Genomic DNA, 25,311 nt, shown 5'->3' with positions numbered 1-25,311 from the left:
AATATTCGAGGAAGAGATAATGAAACGTCGTTTTTGTCAGGAGGGCGTATAATGAAGGTGGTTCCTTGTGCAGGTGATGCGCGCGTGCTGGCGGGCGACGCCGGACGAGCGGCCGTCGTTCCGCGCGCTGAAGGAGGAGCTGGCGGGCGTGGCGCAGGCCGTGCTGGCCGACTGACTGCGCCTGCTGCTCGCGCTGCTGCGGCCCGCCTCCTCCTCCCCCTCCACCTCCCCCGCCTCCGCCGCCCCCGCGCCCGCGCACACGCTGCCGCGCGCCGCCCGGGAGCACGCTCCGCAGCCCGCCGTGTGACACTACCATGTATCGCTCGCCTCTCTCATACCCAAACCTGCCGAATCTAAAAACCGTACGAGAACTTGATTTGCTCGCTAAATTCTATGATCGTTTTAGTTTTGGACCGTCACCTTTTTATGCTCATGTGACTCGTAGACCTCGCCCTCCCGAGGCCCGGAAACGGTATCGAAATAGATACCTGTTGGTATTATCTGGAAGCCATTACGATTTCGTTCTTGAATTAGCTGTTGATCGACCGTAAACTAAACAATTTTGTTCTCTCACCGGCAATGGCAATCCGGTTGCATTTCCATCGCTTGATACTATGCCTGGCACTTTCGCACTTACTTACTTTTTAGAACGTGACACAATAGGCATGTTGACATGAATCGCGAATATATAACATGTTATGTTTTTACCATAGCAGGGAATATTAGAATGCTGGAAATCATATTTTGCAAGTGTAAATATGCGTAATAAATTAATTAAAAATAATCAAAAGTATTTAAAATAATGCCCAGTATCACGTGACTGTAAACGCCAATCGGAGCGCGTGACGTCATGACATGAGAAACACCACAGACAAGTCGTCAAACCTGACCGTAATCCATACGATGCCACCAGAGTTTGGATGTTCAAAAACTGTATGTATTTTTTATTTCTACAATAGACATTTATTACGTACAAAAATATTATTACATGAAATAAAGTATATATTTATTTATTATTTAATAAATAAAATGTTATATAATACGATATTTCACCAAAAACTTTTTAATTATTTGGCTGAATGGAACTATCATTGCCACGTTGGCTGTCGGAAACATAAAAAATAAAATTTAAAAAGTTATATCTGCGCCCGCTATATTTACATTCAAAATTTTAGTTGTATCATAATAATTCATCTTAAATTGTAACTGTAAGTGTTTTTACGTGAAAGCAGTTATTGTGATTCATTTTTGAAATGTTTTTATCATCGCTGAACGTAATATGTATACATATAGTGCGCAATTAACAATATCATTCAAGTCAAAATTCGTAACTGCAACGTAAGTATCATGTAACAAATATTTGTTTTATACTCTAGGCTCTTGATTGTTGTTCTTTTACACATAGGCACTGCATAAGACATATAAAACTTGTTATTCATTATTTTAGCTTATATATTTACGTAATACTTATCTTTTAGAAAGAGAGATAAATTAAATACTACAGCTTTTGATCTACGCTAGGACTGACATTTTGGCAGCAGTTTGTTTATTTATCTTTTTGTGACGTCACGTGACAGCTTGGAGCGTTTAGGCTCAAACTTTAAACACTAAACTAATTAAGCTCTACTTAGTGTTTAAAATTAATGAATAAAAATTTTAAATATTTTTTTTTGTAATAATTACGTGTCTATCTATAAAATGAATACAGTTCTAAAAAACCGGGCAAGTGCGAGTCGGACTCGCGCACGACGGGTTCCGTACCATAATGCAAAAAAAAAAAAACAAAAAAAAAGCAAAAAAATAACGGTCACCCATCCAAGTACTGACCACTCCCGACGTTGCTTAACTTTGGTCAAAAATCACGTTTGTTGTATGGGAGCCCCATTTAAATCTTTATTTTATTCTGTTTTTAGTATTTGTTGTTATAGCGGCAACAGAAATACATCATCTGTGAAAATTTCAACTGTCTAGCTATCACGGTTCGTGAGATACAGCCTGGTGACAGACGGACGGACGGACGGACGGACGGACAGCGAAGTCTTAGTAATAGGGTCCCGTTTTACCCTTTGGGTACGGAACCCTAAAAATTGTCAACATGCCTATAGTGATAGGCGATAAAAATGCGACCGTGCTACCACCGCTGAGAAAGAACAAAACTTTATGACTCACAAGGAACGTTATAATACGATACCAATTAAACTCCAACGTTTTAAAGACATTGTAACACTTCTACGTTCTATCTTGTTTCTACATTTTTAATTCAACTGGTTAATTTCATTCTACAAAAAAGAAAAACAAAAGAATTCGACATAATATGGATATCTCAATAAAACAATTCTTGTAAATAAAAACGGTGTGAAATATAAAAGTTTTAAAAAATTGACGGTCCAAAGCAAAAATGTACCAATATTGACTCGACCGTACTAAACTTTTTTGGTGATAAACGCGTTACTGGCCTGAATTAGATATGAATCGTTTGTCTTTATCTATCATTTTGACTTACGTATTTTGTAAGAAAGAAATAAAACTTTTAACTAAATCATGTCCGTAAAGTTTTATGAATAAGGGGGTTTGTGTTTCCATTGATACATATTTGAGTTTCGCCTTCGTGCGGCCCGCTGGCGCCGCTGGTTTACGTTCTAGAATACTTCTGATCTCACCCGAACGAGGGCCCCTAGAAGTATAACGTTAAGTAGAAAGTAGTGACATCCGACAGCGAACGAAGACAATAAACTCACGATCTGATACGGGAAAGTAAGGGATTGAAACAGAATTGTAATTTTTTCAAGTTTTATAAATTGCACAGAGCTCATTTTTAGCGCCGTCCACTGCCAATTAGATTCGCGCCCGCACCCGTGCCCCTACTACTAAGCGATTACTCATTTGCGTACTCATCAATATATCATATCATTGTTAGTTAATAATCTACTGTAAATAAAAAGACTATTATACACGTATTTAAGTTAGTTTTTAGATAATATAGTGACATTTTGTACATGTAGTCATTATTTTACGCGTAAACCAGTATTTATGATTATATTAGTGTTGTCATACCTATATATTATGTTCCAGCGTAACTTATAAGGCCGTGAATAGTATTTAATGCGATGTTCTTTTGTGTATTTATATAGTATACGGTGCGTAGGAGATACGTTCTTAAACTAGACAAGGTTATGGGGGTAAAGGGGCCCACAGATTACCAGTTCGGATGATATCAACCTGTCAGTTGCTCGGAACTGTCACCTTTTGCATTTAACTGACAGGCTGATATCGTCAGGCGAACCGGTAATCTGTGGGCCCCTTTAGAGAAACAGCTTATTTTGCTCGAGACAAGGGAAACAGTGTCAGAATTCCCTACAAGTGTTTGTCTTTTCCCAGTGTTTCTCTTGCCTCATAACCTTAATTACTTATGTTAGATAAAAGTATAAAAAGCTGGTTTTGTACCGATTCCACTGCAGCATATATTTTTTCGGCAGTTTGAGTAAAGTTTGGCTATCGAATCGTGATATTGATCTTTTAGGATATATTTTTTGAATGGAAATTGATTCATTGTAAATCTTGTTCGCTGGCGTAGTTTTTTTTTAATGTTCGATGAACATTAGTAAAGTGAAGTACATAATTTTTACTGCACCAATACAATTCAATATTGTTTCTCGCTTTTCCGAAACCCTAAAAATTTATCTCAATATTCGAGAACATTAGAAAAATGCGCCTTACTCTATTTATAAGATAGCAAATTTTACTGACAGCTGAACTGTACGATTGTTATTTAGTTTCTTTTTCAAAATTATGAATGGGTTTACTCATTTATTTTATTTTTATTCTCGGAGACCATAATATAGTACATATTATGTACTTGAGTGGTAAGGGATACGTTTTATACGTCATTTGCCTACCTAGACCTTATTTCGACTTGTGAGATATCCTAAAGAAAACTAGCAACTTTTTTTATTTTGTAGCAATTTTCAGTATAATGCGTTTCCATGGCCAGACTACAACTCAACTGCTTCCACAATACAATAAGCTATGCTATGACCTATCCGAGATAAGATTAGTTAATTAGATGTTTTTATTTTATTAAAATGGGATTTTTGTATATAATTGCCAGTACGTACATCAAAAGACGTCACAAAACATTCCATGGTGTGTTGTGAATGTTGTAATGAAAGATTTGACAATTGAACTAAACGATTTGTTGTAAATTCAATTATTACTACACGAACTAGTCAAAATAAGGAAACAAAGCGCAAACAAAATGTGTGATAATTTGTCTGTAAACATTAATTAAACAGATGTACCATATTCCGTAATGTTAACTATCACTTTGTTTTTTGTCCATTGAATGATTTCCTGAATTTTCTATGTAACTAAAGAATAAAACGACTCGATTTTAACCAATTCTAAACATTGTGCCAATATTATTGTTACATTTATTACTTTTAGGAACATTACAAAATACAGGTACACGTGAGACTTAAAATTTGATATAAACATTATTGTAGGCTCGACGTTTAATGTTGTTTATGAGAATTGAAATGCGCTATGCTGCCCTGCTAAGCCAAGTGGCGCTATCTCAAAAGAAAATCCATTGCTAATTTATACTTTATAGTTTCTATAACTGAGAATTCCATTTTCAAAATCATTTGTTTTTGGATTGCGCTTTTCGCCTTAGCAGGGCAGTATGGGTCTCTGTTGATTCCCAATAAGTTTTATGCCATAATGTACCTATTGTTTGCCCGCATTTTCGTTGTTCTTTTTATTTGGTTCAGAGACAGGTCACTTTTCAGGATTGTCATAAAACAAACCTAACCTATCTGTAGGATAACCTTAAGAAAATCCTGAAAACTTAACGGTTTCAGTTTTATGGCTAATGGTATGACTAACAATATATGACTTAAAACTTTATGGGTAACAAAGGGACCCCGCTATACCCAAATAGAAATGTCTCGGGCTTTTTAGGACGCACGCACGCGGGTGCCATTGTACAGTCGCCATCAGATATATCGGAGCGCCCAAGGTGCTCACAAATATCTGAACACGCCTCTATTGTCAAGGCGTTGGAGTGCGCGTTCAGATATTTTTGAGCACCTCGGCCGTTCCGATATATCTGATGGCGACTGTACCACCCGCTCCGTGCTACCACGCCAGCTAGCGGACGCCTTTACAAGTCACATTCATATCACCTATAAATTGTGTTCGCCGCCTTTATCCTCTAGCCGTCAAGAGACCTATAAAAAGTTCTCCTGTTCCATTCTAATTTGAACTTTGTGTTGACAAAATAAAATTTCATTTTGCTTGGCAAGGTTGTATGGGCGGCTAGAGGTTGTATTCGAAATGGTATGAATATAGTAATGTCAAATTCGTTTTAGAAAACAAAGTTGGGGATGAATATTTGCACAGGATTTTACGAGGCATACAAAACAAATGTAACAGTACAATATAATAGGAATATTTGTGCAACATGGATGACTCGATTTAGTGGTTATTCGCTTCGGATTGTACAGTGATTAATTTGTATAACTGTTTTGTAATATTAGTAAGTCAAATAAAATAATTGAAATCATTCGACTCCTTATTTACATTACCCGCTATTATTATGTCACCTTGCCTTTAGTTATTTATTATGACGCCTTGCCTTTAGTTAAAACACTTACGAAAGTATTATTTTCTTTGCTTTTGGTTAAATTAGCTATTTCGGAAACGCCACCCGCGGGCCTGTTTTTTTTAAAGCGAAATGTGAAACGCAACAAATGGACAAAGATCCAAGGACAAGTGGAATGCCACCCTAGTCCCTAAGTGATGTAATCTCGACTACGGCATTCTTATAAAAACCGGGCAAGTGCGAGTCGGACTCGCGCACGATGGGTTCCGTACCATAATGCAAAAAAAAAGGTCACCCCTCCAAGTACTGACCCCGCCCGACGTTGCTTAACTTCGGTCAAAAATCACGTTTGTTGTATGGGAGCCCCACTTAAATCTTTATTTTATTCTGTTTTTAGTATTTGTTGTTATAGCGGCAACAGAAATACATCATCTGTGAAAATTTCAACTGTCTAGCTATCACGGTTCGTGAGATACAGCCTGGTGACAGACGGACGGACGGACAGCAGAGTCTTAGTAATAGGGTCCCGTTTTGCCCTACGGAACCCTAAAAATGAAGGCACAAAACTGTGATGTTAAGCAAAAACTATCAACATTTTAAGGTACTTGCTTTATTGGTATAATATTATATAAATAGTATTTTACTTAAATAGTTTAATCTCAATGCAAATAAAAGGATGAAATGGCACTGATAAAGGACTCAAATATACGTCAGTAGTTTTTCTTTTACAAGAGCGTAAATTTGTTTACACGCTCCTGCTAATATGTGCTGGGTTCGAATCCCAGTAAGGGCATTTATTTGTGTGATGAACACTAATATTTGTTCCTGAGTCATGGGTGTTTTCTATGTATATAAGTATGTATTTATCTATATAAGTATGTAGGTATATCGTCGCCTAGCACCCATAGTACAAGCTTTGCTTAGTTTGTGGCTAGGTTGATCTGTGTCAGATGTCCCCAATATTTATTTATGTGTAAGTATCAAACCCGAGCAAGCGAAATATTCCAAAATTGAACCACGAGCGTAGCGAGAGATAAAATGCAACTTTAACATCAGTTTTTGAACCAGGAGATCCTTTACAAGCTCGTGTGGTGAAAAATAACTTGCAGGAACAACCAGATATTGGACGTAACAAATACGTAAACTACACTAAGTGGTAATTCATCATTTACAATTAATTACTATTATAAGTTAAGTATACCTATATTAAACAACAATAACAAAACATATCCATTTCGCAGACTAAATATCGTCGGGTGACAAGCAAAAATTACCAACTAACACCATTGAAATTATTGGACAATAAACCGTTTTACAAGTGTAATAGAGTGCATTGTTACTTTAATTTTTTGATAGTACTTACAATTAGTGACTTTTGCTTGTCACCCGACGATATAAACTGTAGACTCGTGTAGGTACGTTATAATACCTAATATAAAACAAACCAAACGATATGTTGGTAAATATGTAACTTTTTTAAGAGGGACAAGAACAGTTATTAGTTATTATTACATTGTCTTTGCCCTTTTCTTTATTTGTCTCAACCATGTGATCATTATCAAGATGTACAGCGAACTGCAAAATTACATGGCCACTATGAATGAATTCATTCATAATATCAGTACCCACGTAAAACAGCAATGTATCGAAAGTTTTGTTTTGACTTACTTGAAAAATATCAAGATATTTAGATTCCTTGAAATAATTGCGGATATTCACTTATTTAAAAACATTACCCTGTAGATAGGAATACATACAGATCAATATGCCTACTTTTTGGGACAAGACCGAACTATTACAACTTTTAAAAGACCCGTTACCTTCCAATTTTGTATACAATTGCCAAACTTGCATTTTATAAACTTTTGTAGTAAAAGAAAACATTCTTGATCCATGTGAATTTTCTGTAAGTTTTTAACTAATAATAAGTTTAATAAGCCACAAATCCTATTCTATTAAAGCTAATAAATTAATAGTTTTATATAATTTATTATAAATAATCCTTGTAACTCATAACATAATTATAACCTAATTCAACTTCAAGTAAGAAATTGACAATTTGGTGTTATGTGGTTGACTAAATGTGGCTTTCCTTCACAGAAGGGTTCTTATATGCTTGAAGTGCAATAAGGACCTTATTATCTGAAATTCCAACAGAAATTCTGATTGAAAGGACCGTACTGCTCATTAAGCATAAGGACCCTTCTCTGATGGAAAGTTACAAATATAGGTGCTTGTTAACATAGTCATAAACTTCTTATTCATTAAATTAACAATATATGTAGTTATAGGCAAGCTGTGAGTCTTCACTAATCTAAAAATAATAGTCTTTAACACTTAGGATACCTAATTTATTAAAATATTTTTGGTCCGTCCAATGAAATTTCACACCTTTGTTTTAGAGTTATAGAAGTTTGACGTTTACAATAACACTTGCATAGTCTGTGCTATCAAAATCACTGCTGAGTTAGCAGTTGGTGTGACTGGTATTTACGGAAAAAAGTAGTTAGGTAACTGACACATGGGTGGAGCAGAATAGACCTTATATCAGCACAATAACCTAGACCTTAATAGGTAAATAACATTAACATAAATCTACTTTTACCTAAATTCATGTACCATGTCCTGTATAATGCCTTGTCGTTATTTGAATATTATCAAAAAGGATGGTGTTAATACCATCTAACTATCTGTTAAGCGTCCGTTGGCAAGATGTCAGGTATCAAATATTTACAGAGATCCATCTCGGAGTTAACAAATGTTACTTTGCTTGAGGTGTTTTCATCCAACCTGTAAAAAAACTACGAGTTTTATATTTTCCTTTTTTATTGTGGGACATACTACATTATAATCTATAAATTGTATGTACAGATGTCAATCACAATGAAAAAATCCCACATTAACCAGAGTTGATAATCATTCCTTTATTCATTGTGATCTGTACATATAATTTATAAGTTTTTATTTGTATAAGTATAACGTGGACAAGAACGTGAGAGTCCTGTTAAAATCCTTTTAACTAACTATTAATAATCCAAATATTATTATTTATTATGCAGTAGGTTCTACACTCACTATGCCTAGATCAAAAATACCTACCACAAAAATTCCAGACTCTATAGTCCGTTTTTTTTAGCATTAGAAAGAACTTCGCAGAAGTTTGCTTGTGGTTCTAAATCTGGCACTTTTAGCGGTAACAATTTGAAGTAAATTATATGTATTGACCATGCTACATTAGATAATTCAATAATTATTAACAATTAACGAGCCTGATACAAACTGCACGCTTGCTTCTGCGGAGTTCTTTCTAATGCTAAAAAAAACGAACTATATATGTATAAGGTAAGAGATTTATTTGGGTGTAATGGGTATACAATCAAATATATAAAATACTAACCATCCTTTTATAACAGCCCAACACCCTGAAAAGAATGTGGGTGCATTGATGATGAGACAAACCCCCAGTCTCTCCGGATAATGTCTACTTAGCAGCCAAATCAGGTTTTTTAGCACTTGGTAATCCATGCATGACAGGGTGAATCCATTCAGGTCAAACACTATGCATAGATTATCTATTACTTCCTCAAAACATCTTTTACTGGCATCTTCCTAAAAATTAAATAAATACAAAATTTATCTTATTTAAACCAAAAAAAGTTTATTAAATTGAAATATATTCTTTCAGGAAACATATTAGATTAAAAGCCTGCCATATCACAATACAATAAACTCTTGTAGAGGGAATGTCTGTTTTAAATTTATGTAATTGACAGAAAGCTAAAATCTAAAGTAATGTCTGCCACTTCAAGGGCTGTGAAAAAATGCCATGTACCATACATGAAATGGAGGAGAGGAAACTTATTAAATTGCTTTTGTGCCTGTATGAGCTACATGTACACCAATGCTTTGCTGTAATGGACAATATATACCAACGATTTTTTGCTTAGAAGCTACACTACAAAGAAAACTTTTTATTAATGATATTTACCAAACAGTGAACAATAAACTTGGTCAGTTCATCAATGTTGCGGTCATTGGAGCTGTGGTTCTTCGCCGGGATGTAGACAATGGGCCGCCCCGTGATGTCCCGGTGCTTCAGAACTCTGGCTTTGTTTGAATACTTCTCTATTAGTTCTGCATCCTTGTGTAGTTCAGTCACACCATATTCTGCACGCCATTTGTTAGTTTTCATTATTGCCTGAAATATTTTAAATTGAGAACACAATTTTTATAAAAGGACTAGTGCTTATTATACTGGAAAAATTGATAAACAAGTGATAAGTAGAAAATCGATAAATTGAAATGGATGTTGTTAAGAATGCTGAGCAGCTAGATAGATACCTGGAAAGCGTTATCGACAGTTTTAAAGGCACGTAGATACCGTCGTAGAGAGTAATCGTTGTGGTACTGTGCAGGGTCAGCGCTAACTATTATATTCATCCGTTCCTTCAACTGCTTCAAGTCGTCTTCGTTTACTGGTTTCGGTTCCTCTGCCATGTTTCAAGAACAAGATATTTATTTTCACGGGAAGTGGATTATAACCCAAATCAGTCAGAATGTAATACCTCTATCCTAGTCTCTTAAATAAGTTAGAAAACTGACTTTAAGTTCCTCCAAAACATTTTTCCCTTATCAGTCACAACAACACACCAGCACCACAGACAGACAGACCATAGATAAAGTATAATATTCTATCATTTCTATCTAAAGCTATATCCAGACGGGATGATTAAATCAACCGATTTGATTAAAAATGAAATTGGCGTCTATCTCCAATTTAATAACCAATTTAAGATTTATGGTGATATTAAGCCCCCTCCAGACTATGCGCGTGAATCGCGGGCGAAGCCGCGAACGCAAGTGTGGCGTCGATTTCGCAGATTGTTCACGCCTTCGCGCCTTGTTCTCCGTTTTTTGTCGGTATTTCGGCCCGCGTCAAAGGAGACGCGAAGCGCGAACTTGCAAGACTCCACATTACACAATATTTTGGCTCTTCTGTGGCAAGATAAATATGAATTATATTATGATTATATTATATTAAGCAGCTATATTTTACGGTTTTACAATAAAACAAAATGGAAAAACAGCTAAATCACGTATGATGCCATAGATAACTAACAGTTAAACTCGATCAGCTGATGCTTTTCCGCCATATTGCCGCAAACCAAACTGCGAAATCGCCGTGAAGTTTGCGAGTGTGGAGTCTTACGTCAACTTCGCGATATGTTCGCTCCGCGACGTCGCGCTGCGATTCACGCACATAGTCTGGAGGGGGCTTTTGAGCTCTCTAAATTGAAAAAAATGGCCATAACGAAAATACTGGCGTCACAAATTGTTTTTTTTGCGTCCGCGCCTCATTTTATCGGTAAAGCCCTCTCCAGACTATGCGCGTGAATCGCGGGCGAAGCCGCGAACGCGAGTGTGGAGTCGATTTCGCTGTCTACGAAAATCGACTCCACACTCGCGTTCGCGGTAATGTCGGTCATTATTAGCCCCCGTTCGCACGGCAGCTTTTTCAACGCGCGTTAAAAAAGCGTTTGAATGACACAAATGGATAACCATGTATGTATTCACACGAAGGCGGTTTTTAAGCGCGGCGCTTTTTTATCGAGCTCTGTTCGATTTTCGGCGTTGAGCGTTGGCGTCAAATTGAATAGAGCATACGGAACTCCGTGTATCTGTTCTCACAAGCGTTAAAAAAGCGCTGGCGCTGCTGTCAGTTGGCTGTCAAGTGTCAATTTTTGGTGTCAATCGTCAAGATTATTATTAGTTTCACCTTAAAAATGTCAACTTATGCTTACAAATTCCTGAAATATTCAAGCTATATTCAAATAATACGTCGTAATAGCAAATAAAGTATGGCTTTGCTGAGATGCGTACGTGGCAGTACGACTCACAAGTGATTTTTAAGCGTTCATATGAACACAAATATTGGAAACGGTAAAAAAGCGCCAACGTCGGGTTTTAACGCAACGCTTTTTAAGCTGTCGTGCGAATGGGGCCTTAGCGTTTGCGTCCGCACGTCCTGATTCGATCGGGCAATTTATTTATCAGATTGGCGAAAAATTTACTAGAGTCGGACCAAGAAAAGTCTGCAGCGGATTTGATAGCACACGCAGTGCAAGCGTTATTTATAAGTCATAATTTCATAGAAGATTGACGCTTAAAATAACACTTGCACTGCGTGCAAGCTAAATGCGCTGCAGATTTTTCTTGGTCTAACTCTAGTCTGGATATGCCTTTATCCATAGATGGTAGGATTTTATAGATGTGCTATACTTGTGCGTCCGTAAGGGACAAAACATACGCAATGGGATACTATGTAACAAGGACAAACAATAATAGCGCTTTCGCTGCTACTCCTACTGTAATATACATCAGACTATCCCGTTCGGTCATTTCCCCCCGCCCCTCATGCCTGATCCAGTTAAGTACTAGATTTATGATCTAATATTTTTAGGGTTCCGTAGTATAATAAAATCGCGGTTTACGATTTATGACGTATTAAAAAAAAACTACTTACTAGATCTCGTTCAAACCAATTTTCGGTGGAAGTTTGCAAAAATTTTGAATTTCAGTTCTAAGTATGGGGGACCCCAAAATTTATTGTTTCTTTTTCTATTTTTGTGTGAAAATCTTAATGCGGTTCACAGAATACATCTATTTACCAAGTTTCAACAGTATAGTTCTTATAGTTTCGGATAAAAGTGGCTGTGACATACGGACAGACAGACAGACAGACATGACGAATCCATAAAGGTTCCGTTTTTTGCCATTTGGGTACGGAACCCTAAAAACGGAATGCTTATAGGATAACTCGTGCGTCTGTCTAGTCTGTCGGTCTGTCTGCCTGTCCGTCTGTCACAGGCACACAGGCCATTTTTTCCAAATTAAGTACTGGACCAATTAGTTGAAATTTGATATACAGTTATATGTTGTGACCCAAAGACGGACATCTCACGTAAATAAATACCTATCAAATAAAAGATCTCATTATGAGAATCCCAAATATATTTTTCTTGTAATTTAAAAATAAATAGTTTAGAAAGAAAATATCCAAAAAATTACCTGCCCAAGTGCACACCATGACCTGCGGTCTGCGGTGCCGAGACATAGACGCTCACTACTAAGGAGGCTGTGCATTAAATCCGAGTGGCACAGAAAGTCGTGGAGCGCGCCATGCTCAGGATCAAACTTCAAGACCGAGTGAGGAAGAGGAATGTCGAGATCTGACGCCGCACCAAGGTGCAAGACGTCGGATGCGTCATCACCAAACTTAAATGGAGCTGGGCGGGACATAATATTGCCAGGCAGAGTGATGGCAGGCGGGCCAAAATGTTAACGGACTGGTGGCCGCTTTCAGACGAAAGAAGTGCCTGGCGTCCGTTGGCTCCTTGGGAAAATTGCGGGTCACTTATGGAGGAGTATGGCTGAGGACCGGGATAAGTGGCGTACTCGAAGAGAGGCCTATGCTCAGCAGTGGGCGATAAAAGGCTTCATTCGTATTGCCTAAACTGCCTAAACTGGTTAAACTAGAAGATGTATTAGGTAGAGAATAAAATGCAGGTATTTTTAACAGATACATATATTTTATGTTGTAAATGTAATATTTTTATAAAATTATGTACCTAAACTATCATACGTACTTTAACGTACCTGCTAACTTCACAACCTTGATTTGCCCAATATTAATATTCGGTTGGAATTAAAGAATCACGTGATCACCTGTCATGTCATAGAAAAGTAAGCGCCGGAAGCTCCGGCCCGGACACGGCCCGGTGTAACGTGAGTCATCCTTAAGTCCTATTACTGATTTATACCTAAATAAAGTGACGCTCTCGTAAACAAGCATAAACAACTTCAATATTATATTTAAGGAAAGTTAGGTAAGAACGCCAGATTTTCCACGACAACATGGGATCAAAGTTGTCGAAAAGCGTGTGATCGTGTCGGCACATTTGCCAAGTTGGCTGCAACGGCGAGTCCCGCGGGTGTGATCGGTTCTCTTACACGGTAAGGAATTGTGTGGATCGCATTCACACTTACGTATTTTACCCCAGACTGAAGCACGGCGAAAGCAATTATATAGTTTTACAGGTTACATGGCATTATTCGAGCTTCGTTAGTCGTTAGTCTTCAGTATAGGTAATTAAATTTTTAATACACTAAAGGTCGGTATTCTGCACTATTAAGAGCCGTGAAATGTATGGGATCCAATACATTCTACGAATCTTCTCTTTCCGCACAGACTCTAGGCAAATTTATTGTATTTCTGACTAGGTACCTACCTACTACCACAGAATAAATAATAGTACTAGGTACAGAAGACTCACTCTTTAACAAAACGCGTCTGTTACGATCATGATAGATATGGCCGCTAGGTGGCGACAGCGCCCCGCGCGGCTTATGGCAAACCCCGAAATTGGGGTCAAACGGATGTACTTTTAGCTACCTGTAGCAAAGCGACGAAATCGCGGAGTGAGACACGCCTGCTAACTACTACCTACTTCATTTAGATCCCTTAAATCCAATAAGTTACTTATCTAACAATAATCATTAGATAACATTAAGATAAACTATGTAATACATAAGATTAAAATAATCTCCCATGATCCACAGTCAGCAGTACGCGTCGTTATCACAACTTGTTTGCCGATGCCGAACCCGCGGCAAGAATTGCAAATGGCGATAATTCCAACTACACCGATAAATCAGCTACACACGCTAAACTTTTTTCCTCGAGGGTGCCTCCCGGTTCCCATTGTTGGTGATTGATCGTCTATACCTCAGGAGCATGTGCGAAAGAGTTCCATCTCGACATGAACGGAATCGTAGAATTTATTATTTCTTAATTTTTGATCAATGAAACTTTATTTTTATTTTACATAACTATACGGTAGCCACGTACATTAACTAATACCGTCCTAGCCGTATTTCGGCTGGGACTAGCGGTCGATTCAAACTTTAAGATATGTAGGTACCTACGTCAAATTTTTTCTAAAGATACGATATTTACTCTACCTTCGTGTACCTACATGCCTAATGATTAGCTGCACTCTGCACTATTGTACGGTCCGCATGTATTTATAAATGTATAATAGCGTTGTCGAATGTCATTTACTGTGTACTCCGGTTTCTTTGTTAGGATTCAATTTGTGCAATATAGTGTAAATTCCAGTTTGAAGCCCGATTTTTATTGAGGTTGCCTTTGTTAAGTACAAAATTAATTTCATATCGTGTTATACCTGCATACCTCCTGATCTGCTGATCCTTTTGTGTCCCATAAACTTATTATTTCGAATATCGATAGTCAGAAATGGATTTCCATATATACAACATACTGTGGTTATCAAACTGCACAACGGGACTTAATCGCGTATTTAAGTTTTAAGACTTACCTCCGACGTTTTGAGGACGGCGTTGTCCCCGTGATCTCGGAGAAGACTGGCTCAAGTTGGCTGGGACAACGCCGTCCTCGAAACGTCGGAGGTAAATCTTAAAACTTAAATACGCGATTAAGTCCCGTTGTGCAGTTTGATAATGTTTAATAATCGTGAAAGTTTAAATCAGTATATCAGTATACTGTGGTTATACATAACATACCTACTGTGCGTAAATATATACCTAACTTGTTAATCTAAATTCTAGTGAAACCTATCAAAACCACACTCTATCACTGCGTGTTTGGTTTATTCACACTTCAGAGATTTTGCAAACATTATACTTAAGATCTGTGCATGGGTACCATCAACGGAACTGGAGACTTGGCGACTAGGAAAAACCTCGTCATGTCACAATATTTGCGATGTGACAATGACAAGTTTTAAAAACAATGTGGAATTAAGGTCCTCATTAGCTTTTTACCCAAGCAAACTTGCCTGAATCATACCTTAACAAGGACAAGACATGATGTTGCATATTTCTTCGAATTTCAAGCTTCTAATTCACCAATAACAATAAAACTCGTCACCGTATTTGGCGTCAGTTTATTGGAAGTATTGCAGCATGTCGTGGTTGTCGTCACATAATGAGGTGGATAAAAAGTCGGTCGGTTCGAACCATGATCGTTATTTTAAATAAAAAATGCGTATAACATCGTTTGTCCGCGTGTGATTCCCTTCAATTAATGCTATAAATGCTGTATTGTGCTGTGTCCTAACGAGCTGTCTTAAATTACTTGGGGTTTATTCCTTTTTGCGTGCTTATGCGTTCTTTTTATACCGACTTTTCTATCGTTAATAATAGTTACTAATATCAGGTGTTAAACGACATACCTATGGAAATAGTTATTTACGATACAAGTGCGCAAACATATAGCCCTTTAAACTTTTGACATGACGCACGAAAAGCTATTTTACGCACTAGTGCGGGAAAATAGGACCATATGTACTGTAATAGTACATTTCGATGCTAGTGCGGAACAGGCGAGTGGCAAGACTCGGGACGAGTGAAGAATGACATTTCCGCACGTGTATCGAACGACGTTTTTTAATACAGTTGCGAAAAAATAAGAAAAACATTGTTAATCGTACACTAAACAAAAGTGGTAACAGTGACAGCTCGGTTAGACGTCGTCTTTAAGTATATTATATCTATGGGCGTTTGGCAGCTATTCCGTTCCATTCAGTCAACTTATTAAGAACGGAATTTTCAATATTGAATATTAAAAAATAAACGTGTTATAATGATGAAGAGGTAAGTAATTAAATATGAAATATGTAATATTTTTCGTATTCTTACATTAACGGTAGGTTTTTATGCTGATTACGACGTTTAAAGGAAACTAATATTAACACTCATCAATAAGTAGTCGTGAATTGGAACCAGTATAAATTTAAAAAAATTGGAAAAGTAAAAAGCACTAGTTCGAGATAACCAACTTTCCGCACGCTAAACAGCTACGTAAAGTAGCACTTTTTGAGCAACTGTATTAAAAATTCTATTCAAAACTGTTATGAAATTTGAAGTAAAATTGACATATATAGTAGTGTACCCTATGATGGGCGTGGAACCAGTAATGGGACAAAAAACCACAAATCCTGTAAAATAAGTGTCTAAAAGTAGTTTATAAACACTGCCTGTATATAATCATAAATAAGAGTCCTAGAGCTGTTTCAGTTTGAAGTTTCATTAAATTTGGTTGTTTTTTAAGAAATTGGCGTCAACCCAAAAGTTGTCGTGTCACTGAAAAAAAATACCACTACGAATTCTTAACAACTTCGCTAAGAGAGGTGAGTTAATTTATTAAATTTTAATTAATTAATACTTGATGAAAACTAAAATGTGTTTTGTTAATTGCATTTACCATGAGATAAGGTATACAACATACTATGTTGTGAGTCCACAGATGTAAAAAAATAGTGGTATTTGGCCCAATCCCATTATAGGAGCTGTAAAACTGCATACCTCCTATAATGGGAAATTTACATAATGATGCTTGCCATGCCATCATTTCATGTTTAAACAATACAGAAGTAAAATGTAGTTACGAAATATGTCAACCAGGAGGTATGCTCGGACTTCGGATAAATTAATATCGTTTTTTAGTGTGGGTCAAATCTTGGTAGCCGAGTTTGAGCCACTTTCCCGTTTTCCGATTGAGTTGAAATTTTGTATTCGTAATTAAATATGCAAATCGGATGATAATGCAATATTATGATAACATGGACCAGATCTGATGACCTATTTCAATATTTTATACTGATAGAGCAGTGTCCATTACTGGGGGGCCCATTACTGGAGCTTTGGTGTCCATGACTGGAGAAAAATAGCATAGTTTTAATTTGTTAAGTATGTGGAAACTCATTGCAGTATCTTTGATACAACACGCCTGAAACATGAAAGACGGGTAGGACTTTCATCTTTCAATACGCTAAGCGGTAGACCATTCACATGTATTAGGGAAATATCACAAATACTCCAAATTCCCTCTTAAATGTCCCATGACTGGTGCTGTTACTATAATAGGTAATAACTGGTCTTTTCTGAGGCGATCAGCACACATTGTTAACCAAAAACGATATTTGCAATTAAACAATTGTAATAGTAGGCAACATATCGTTTTATCGTGTTATCGGGCCGCTACAGCGCCGCGTCTACATGAATAGCCCTCGGTGCGTAAGAAAAGCGATAAATTTGCGTTCGATGACGCCCTCGGGAGCCGGCGATTTATCGCTGTCGCTAATTGCCCTTAATTTATGTTCGTTACGGTAGCTATATGTACGGTAATATAAAAAACATGTATCTACAGTCAATGCCGAAACTTTATTGTCAAAGTTGTTGACACGGAATTATCTAATCATATTAAAGTATATAATAATTGTTTTACGGGGTTATCCGCAGATGGTCTAGAACGCAAAATGACTAGTGTATTGTTTTACCTAAATCGCAATTAGTCTACATCGCAAACGGTCTAGAACGCAAAATGCCCGAATTATTTTTTCCGTTTTATCTTAACTTTATAGCGATGTCGACGGAGTGACGCTTCCGCGGGGCTCCTATTCTTTGCTGTTTGGCCTTCGGCCATTTGAAGATACCTAACGAACCTAACCTACCTATGTAAAATGTGGTGATATAAAAACCGGGCAAGTGCGAGTAGGACTCGCGCACGAAGGGTTCCGTACCATAATGCAAAAAAAAAAACGAAAAAAAAGCGAAAAAAAAAACGGTCACCCATCCAAGTACTGACCACTCCCGACGTTGCTTAACTTTGGTCAAAAATCACGTTTGTTTTTCCGGGTCAAGGTCCGGGTCTCTGAGTGAGAGTCCGGGTCCGAGTCCCATTGCGAGTCCGGGTCCGGGTCCGGGTCCGGGTCCGGGTCCGAGTCCGAGTCCGGGTCCGAGTCCGGGTCCGAGTCCGGGTCCGAGTCCGGGTCCGAGCCCGGGTCCGAGTCCGAGTCCGGGTCCGAACCGGATCCGGGTATGAGTCCGGGTCCCAGTCCAAGTCAAAATCTAAATTCGAAATCACCAAACATGTACTATGCGTCGTTGAAGAGTTCTGTTCTGATCATCATCAGTAGTTCCACTTCATCAAATGCGACAGTTTTTAATGTAAATGCTTGATTTTATGATGAAAATACAAAAAAATCTATACGTATGCCTTTAAGATTTGAGAAGTTCCCTCGATTCCTTATGGATTCCATCATCAGAACTCGAGCTTGACAGAAATGTGGCTTAAAAACTAAACTTGCTTAACAAACATAACGAAGAGGACAAATCGCCAAACGTGAACTATGCGTCGTTGAAGAGTTCCGTTCTGATCATCATCAGCAGTTCCACTTCATCAAATGCGACAGTTTTTAATGAAAATGCTTGATTTTCTGATGAAAATACAATAATCTCTATACGCATGCCTTTAAAATTTGAGGAGTTCCGTCGATTTCTCACATGGATCCCATCATCAGAACTCAAGCTTGACAAAATTGTGGCTTAAAAACTTAACTTGCTTAACAAACATAACGAAGAGGACAAATCGCCAAAGGTGAACTATGCGTCGTTGAAGAGTTCCGTTCTAATCATCATCAGCAGTTCCACTTCATCAAATGTCACGTTTTTGAATGTATATGCTTGATTTGTTGATAAAAACACAAAAATCACCATATGTATGCCTTTAAGATTTGAGGAGTTCCGTCGATTCCTTATAGATCCCATCATCAGAACTGGATTTTGACAATAACGGGACCAATCTGTATGCATATACATACAATCAAAAAAATAATTTTCAAAATCGGTCCAGTAATGACGGAGATATGGAGTAACAAACATAAAAAATAAAAAAAATAAAAATAAAAAACATACAACCGAATTGATAACCTCCTCCTTTGGGATTTGGAAGTCGGTTAAAAAGTAACCTAAAATTAAAACTACCTACGAAACTAAAAACTAATACCTAAAAAAAAATATAGAACTACCTACAAAACTAAAACTACTTAAACCTAAAAAAAAATACCTAAAAATCTATATCTAGAGAGGGCCCCTGGGGCATAGTGCCAAGAATGCTGGCAGCATTTCCTCGCTGGATCGCAACGCTTATGCGTTGAGCGAGGAAGCTGCCAGCTCTTTTGTCCCCAGAGACCTCAACGCTTTTTTAAATTGTATTGTATATTAGGTACATATACATAATTGTCAAGGTAGTCATAAGATAGATATCGTTAAATAAAAAACCTTGTAACCATCTAAAATTTATAAAAATTATATTAATTTCTTATTTTAATAATGTTTTTCCCACCTCAAGTGCATCCGTTGCTATAAGTAATTCGATCTGGGACACAATTAGTTATGAAACCCCTTTTCCGCCATATAGCGCCACTACGAAGTTTATGTTTCTTCATTACCATGCTTCCGGACCACTTCCAAATCAATTTACGGCTCCGCGGAAAATGCATGGCAGCCGAGTCAGCGACAAACTTCATTGCCGAAGACATTATATTATGTGTATAAATAAATATCTTTATTAATAACGAATAAAATAAATAAACTAAACATTAAAATTAAAACTAAACTACAAGTATAACAAATCTTAATGTATATTCGACACGAGAGACGAGAGGCATCCCAGCACATCCTCTACATCACCACTAATTCGAGTGTAAACCCTACTCGAGTCCAAAATCGTTTACGTCACGATAACCATACACGGAGAAATGCTCCAATGACACACACGTACGAAATAACAATCGCTACATTGCAGCCACGCCAGTCGCTCTGCTTTTAATAATCGATTTAATTGAGCCAATGAACAATTTAATTAAAATTCTAAAGACACGACTCGCGATCGTGGGATGCGGAGCAGTGGCGGGGAAAGTGGGAATTGAGGGGTTTCAATAATGACTGGAAATATTGATATCGGGACTAACGTTATTATAATTGTTTATGTAAATATTTATGCTGTCATACATTTTAGGAAGAAAGAGAACAATTGTAATTTATTAAAGCAATGTGCTAAAATTTCTCAAACAATCCTAAGAATAGTTTTGTTCAAGTTCTTTTATTAACTCGTTCATAAATAAATACATACATGGCTGCGGTATATGTTCAGATTGGTTAGTTTGTAAGATAAATTGTGGTTTCTAAACAATAATTCGCTAGGCCACCGGAGTAAGTACGAGAATATCGGATTTGTGTGGTCTCAATAATTACAGTGTCACAACCAGGAGGCTTATTCCGATTGCAATAACAGGTTATGAATTTTATCTGGATTTGTTATACATATGATCTGTCAGTGTCAAAAGTGATATTCCTTCAACTAGATGCGTTTCAAGACTTTCAAGTTATGTTTTTTCATAACTTGTTATTTTATTACAATCAGAATACGCATCCAGGTAAACGAGCATAGGTAAGGTACCTATTCCCATCCTATTCCTATTTCCTGATTTTCTTTCAAATTTAACCAATATTTATTGGACTCGGTTACGGTTATTTATATTGTAGGTTCCAAAATGGACCGCGAGACACATTGTGACATTGTATTAGAATAGAATTGAATAGAATTAGCGCAAACGATCGGCATCTTGGCTAGGCACCCAGGACCTCCGTAATGCGACAGACAAGGCGGTAAACCTTCCTGGTCCCGTACAGTCTGAAATCGACACGAGAAAAAAAAAAGAATTGTAGGTTTAGACACTTCCAATAAAAATCAACTTTCTTTATTGCCTCAGCACCTTGTCTAAAAATATGCGATTATTAAAATGTCGGGAGTACAAATGAGCGCGCGCGGGGGCGCGCGCGCTATGCAGGTATGTACTTACGGGTTATTGGGGGTCGGCGCGAGGCATCATTCCACCTGTGTTATTGTTTGGGCACTGATCTGCCTCGTAAGAACTTAATTAGGTACTAGTACAATATGAGCAAAAGTGTTCCAAAGTATCTTGGGTGGTACACGGTGTTTTTATTTTATTCTGATGATTTTATTTGAATTATTTATGTATTTACTATTTTATTCTGATTTGTTATGGATTTGCCCCACGTTATGTGCCACGAGCAACTCGACTATACTGCGCGCAGCTTGACAGCGTCAAATATTGTAATGCCGCGCAAGATTTTTGACACATACTTACTACTTAAATCTTACAAAACAAAGTCCTCCTCCGCGTCTGTCTGTTTATTTGTCTGTCTGTTAAATTCAAAAACTAATAAATGGATTTTCATGCGGTTTTCACCTATCATAGGGTATTCTTGATTATACGTTAATGTTTCCTGAGGGTCTAAATGGGTGACACAAACAGAAATCCTCATGCGGAAATCGTGATATTGCTACACAGTCGCAACAACGGATTTACTACCCGAATAAGCTATGCAGTCATACCTACATTACCTAATACACAATACTGCCCCGAAAACAATTATGAACCTAATAACTTGGCAATGCGCTAAGTTATTTTCAATTAAAATTGAGTATGAATGGGTATAGAGGAGAGGTATCTTTATTACTTAGTGCTTAATTAAATTACTCACAGGTAGAGGAATATTTAGACATGTAAATATGTAGGTACCTACAGTGGCCTATTTTATAAAGCTACAAGTTACAATTTACAAGCGGAAGTCTCGTTCTAACACATAGGGTTAGAAAGAGACTTCCGCTTGTAAATTGTAACTTGTAGCTTTATAAAATAGGCCACTGGTATCGCTTCAATTTTATAAGACTGTTAATCACTGCCAAAAGTCGGAAATTTATTGAATACGGACAATTAACTTCCAAAACGCAACAGATTTTTTATAGCGGTTTTACATATAACGATTATTATAGCGGTTTTAAAATGTCGTTTCAATCCTGAAGGATAAAGAATTTTAAGACAACATCTTAAGGGCTATATTCCTCTGACTAACCGTTGCTTACTGCGTAGCCTAAAGATTATACGGCCATAAATTGCGATTTAGGTAAGTCGTGTCTCGGTGGTGTGACCAGTAAAGTTGTGGGGTAGATATCAGCGGCCGCGTGGCCGGCGCGTGCGGCGGTCCCCGGTAATGGATAGATCTCGGGTATGTGTGACCATGTTTGATATTCTTTGACTAGGTAATCAACGGAGCATGCAGTATTAGTCAGTTCAGTCATATCATACAATAATTTAAGCCAAAAAATACGGTTTTACTCACTCTTAATAACTTAATTTTAGTCACTCGCATGACATGTTTCGGATAAAGATACGAAAAAGATAGTTTATTATTCAAGTAGGAATATTACAATGTGCTTATGAACGGCAAATAAAGCTACACTGGCTCCAACCCTACACCTCTGCCTCAAGGAAATTTAGGAGAGATGTTCCACCATTTTCAAGCACTAACACTAAAGCCGGATACTCATTAGCGAGCCGTAACCGTTGCAGGTTTGCGAACCACTTACACACTATGTTTTTTGGTTACAGTACATGCAACGGTTACGGTTACGGCTCGCTAATGAGTATCCGGCTTAACAGTGCATGTCAGTGGGAGTGATGAGTTTTGGCTTAAATTAGTATGAACAAAGATCTAATAACAATAAGTATTGAATGTATCAGATATTTAAATAAAATCTAAGAAAAACCTGCCTCGAAAAATAAAGAAAAATGTATGCTCGAATAGATGGCGACACCGTTTGATATTTAACACACATCTGTGAAAGAACATGGGTCAAATACCCATTCATTCTAACTAAGAGTTTTAGTCCTGTGTCGAAAGATAACTTAGTTAACTCACATTATAGACGGGTCTAACGCGAATTATATTCAATTATTATTCAATTATATTTATTGAATATAATTCGCGTTAGACCCGTCTATAATGTGAGTTAATACGTATTCAAAACGCGAAAGTTTAAAATATTAGATAACTTAGTTGACTACAAAAATTTAGTTGACAGTAAATTTAGTTGTATAGGTATATAAATTCTTTCTTTACTTTTGGTGCTGACTGTACCAACGGCTGATCGTTTTTACAACGTTAGCCACAAAATGCAACTGAGAGTAATCCTGAGAGTGTATGCTGGTGGGCACCGATCTGGCACGTGCCTACTTATCTGCGGTCTCGGGCATGACCGGGACGCAGACTGGACGCAGGCGGAGCGCGGCGTATCATGGCTCCTCTACACGATGGGCCAGCGCCGACCACTCCAAGGGACGCTTTTATGCGTTAGAGGGAGCAAGTGATATTGCTATCTCATTCTACCGCATGGCTGCGTGCCTTGGAGTGGCCGGCGCTGGCCCACCGTGTAGTAGACGTGTTGCCTCCCTGTCACACTTGCGTACGAATTTACAAGTGCAGCAGAGAAGCAACACGTCGAACGTGGTTCGCGGTAGACCCTCAGTTTATACATTTTGACTGAGCGCAATGTATGGAGCGCCTTGATTGGCCGCGTTCCGCTTGCGTCCAGTCCGCGGCCTAACGGGCACAGAGGGGCTACCGTGAAAACCGAAATTCGCAAATTGCGGGGATCTTTCTCTTTTACTTCAATGAAGGCGTAATTAGAGTGACAGAGAAAAATGCCCGCAATTTGCGAACTTCGATTTTCGCGGTTATAGCCCAGACACTGAGCGCTGTACTATACAATGTGTAATATGTCTAATGAATGACCGATGCTTTTGATAACGCTAGCCTTGTGGAATTAGGAGAATGAACATAGAAAGAGGGTAGAGTCTGCTTACCGTTCCAAAACTTGCCAAATGCAATTATATATTTAAGAGGAAAGAGGACGACAAATATAGTCCCCATTTTCCTCCCTGAATATTGACATTATGGAAAATATGTTTATAAAATTAGCAGTGCCGGATTTACCACTAGGCTGAGTAGGCTGAAGCCTAAGGCGGCAGATTTTAGGGGGTGGCAAATTTAGGTCAAAAAAATATTTTGTTTGCTGTTTAGATAGGGTTGACCAGAATTTTTCCGCTCCCCTATTTATTTGTAAAATTTAAATAACAAGTATTATTTGTCGATTTTGCCGTCCTATGTCATGTCAAGATTATAATAAGCTAGCGATCCATTTGTATAGCATAGTCCCTCAAGCAGACTCGATGCCAGACCCGATCGAACTCCTTAGCTATAACCAGCCTGACTGCCAATGCCTCACCTTGATTCTCAATGGCCAAAACCCACAACCAGTCGCCGATCAGATCAGGAAAATATAAAGAGATCGCATCGTCATTGAGTGACGAAAACGGCCCATAAATATGTATCTAGAATAGTGACGTCACCTTATATGTTTTAATATGACTATGTTGCTTTGCACTATTAAATTAAACGCCTCTGATTGGAAAGTACTTTAAAAAGCTATAAGCGAGGTGGATAGCTGGGGGCGGCAAAATCGGCATAGCCTACGGGCGGCAAATGTCTAAATCCGGCACTGTTAAATTAGATGTATATTTACAAGTTAAGTACAAGTTTTTATTTAACTTGCCCTGTTAGTGTGGGACAAATCTTGGAAGCTAGACCCACTTCCCGACAGCTGATATTTTGCATTTTTCAGTTAATCGTTTTTGTAAGTTAGCTGCGAATGTTGAGAGTGATCCGTGATCCTTGGAGTGTATATGCGGTTGCCAATCTGCACGACGGACACCGCACTTATGTACCTAATGAGCAGCGCTTTTAATAGCACTCGTCTTGTGTAATTAGGTGAATGAAAAAATGGCGTAGAGTCCGTTTTACTAGCCGACTAAAAATAAAACTTACCAACACATTTGAAAATTTGATTTATAAAAAGGGAGATTCAAAATATAATAAAATTGAAGGCTTCGTTGCTAACG

At 37.7% G+C, this 25,311-nt stretch overlaps 3 protein-coding genes and 1 long non-coding RNA gene across 4 annotated transcripts in view; 2 read left to right on the top strand and 2 right to left on the bottom strand.

Moving 5' to 3' along the window:
- Positions 1-267, top strand: part of LOC134666447 (tyrosine-protein kinase Btk) — a 37,379-nt gene extending 37,112 nt beyond the window's left edge. Inside the window, exon 17 of the mRNA XM_063523609.1 lies at positions 74-267. Coding sequence (XP_063379679.1) covers positions 74-175 — 102 coding nt within the window. The 3' untranslated portion in view covers positions 176-267. The remainder of the gene's footprint in view (positions 1-73) is intronic.
- Positions 1-10,244, bottom strand: part of LOC134666441 (uncharacterized) — a 215,024-nt gene extending 204,780 nt beyond the window's left edge. Inside the window, exons 1-4 of the mRNA XM_063523603.1 lie at positions 9,944-10,244; positions 9,591-9,800; positions 9,000-9,211; positions 8,321-8,392 (exon numbers count right to left, since the gene is read on the bottom strand). Coding sequence (XP_063379673.1) covers positions 8,321-8,392; positions 9,000-9,211; positions 9,591-9,800; positions 9,944-10,099 — 650 coding nt within the window. The 5' untranslated portion in view covers positions 10,100-10,244. The remainder of the gene's footprint in view (positions 1-8,320; positions 8,393-8,999; positions 9,212-9,590; positions 9,801-9,943) is intronic.
- The window catches only part of LOC134666433 (apoptosis inhibitor 5), a 352,764-nt gene that overhangs the window by 48,098 nt on the left and 279,355 nt on the right, over positions 1-25,311 (top strand). The window lies entirely within an intron of this gene.
- On the bottom strand, positions 1,649-5,757 carry LOC134666450 (uncharacterized). Its single transcript, XR_010098506.1, has 2 exons — positions 2,080-5,757; positions 1,649-1,710 (listed from the first exon to the last, which is right to left on the bottom strand). It is a non-coding gene; the product is annotated as an uncharacterized LOC134666450 (long non-coding RNA).

Source organism: Cydia fagiglandana, chromosome 8 (genome assembly GCF_963556715.1).
Source record: "Cydia fagiglandana chromosome 8, ilCydFagi1.1, whole genome shotgun sequence".
NCBI lineage: Eukaryota > Metazoa > Arthropoda > Insecta > Lepidoptera > Tortricidae > Cydia > Cydia fagiglandana.
The sequence above is the reverse complement of the archived record's forward strand: the minus strand, read 5'-3'. Positions and strand labels throughout refer to the sequence as shown.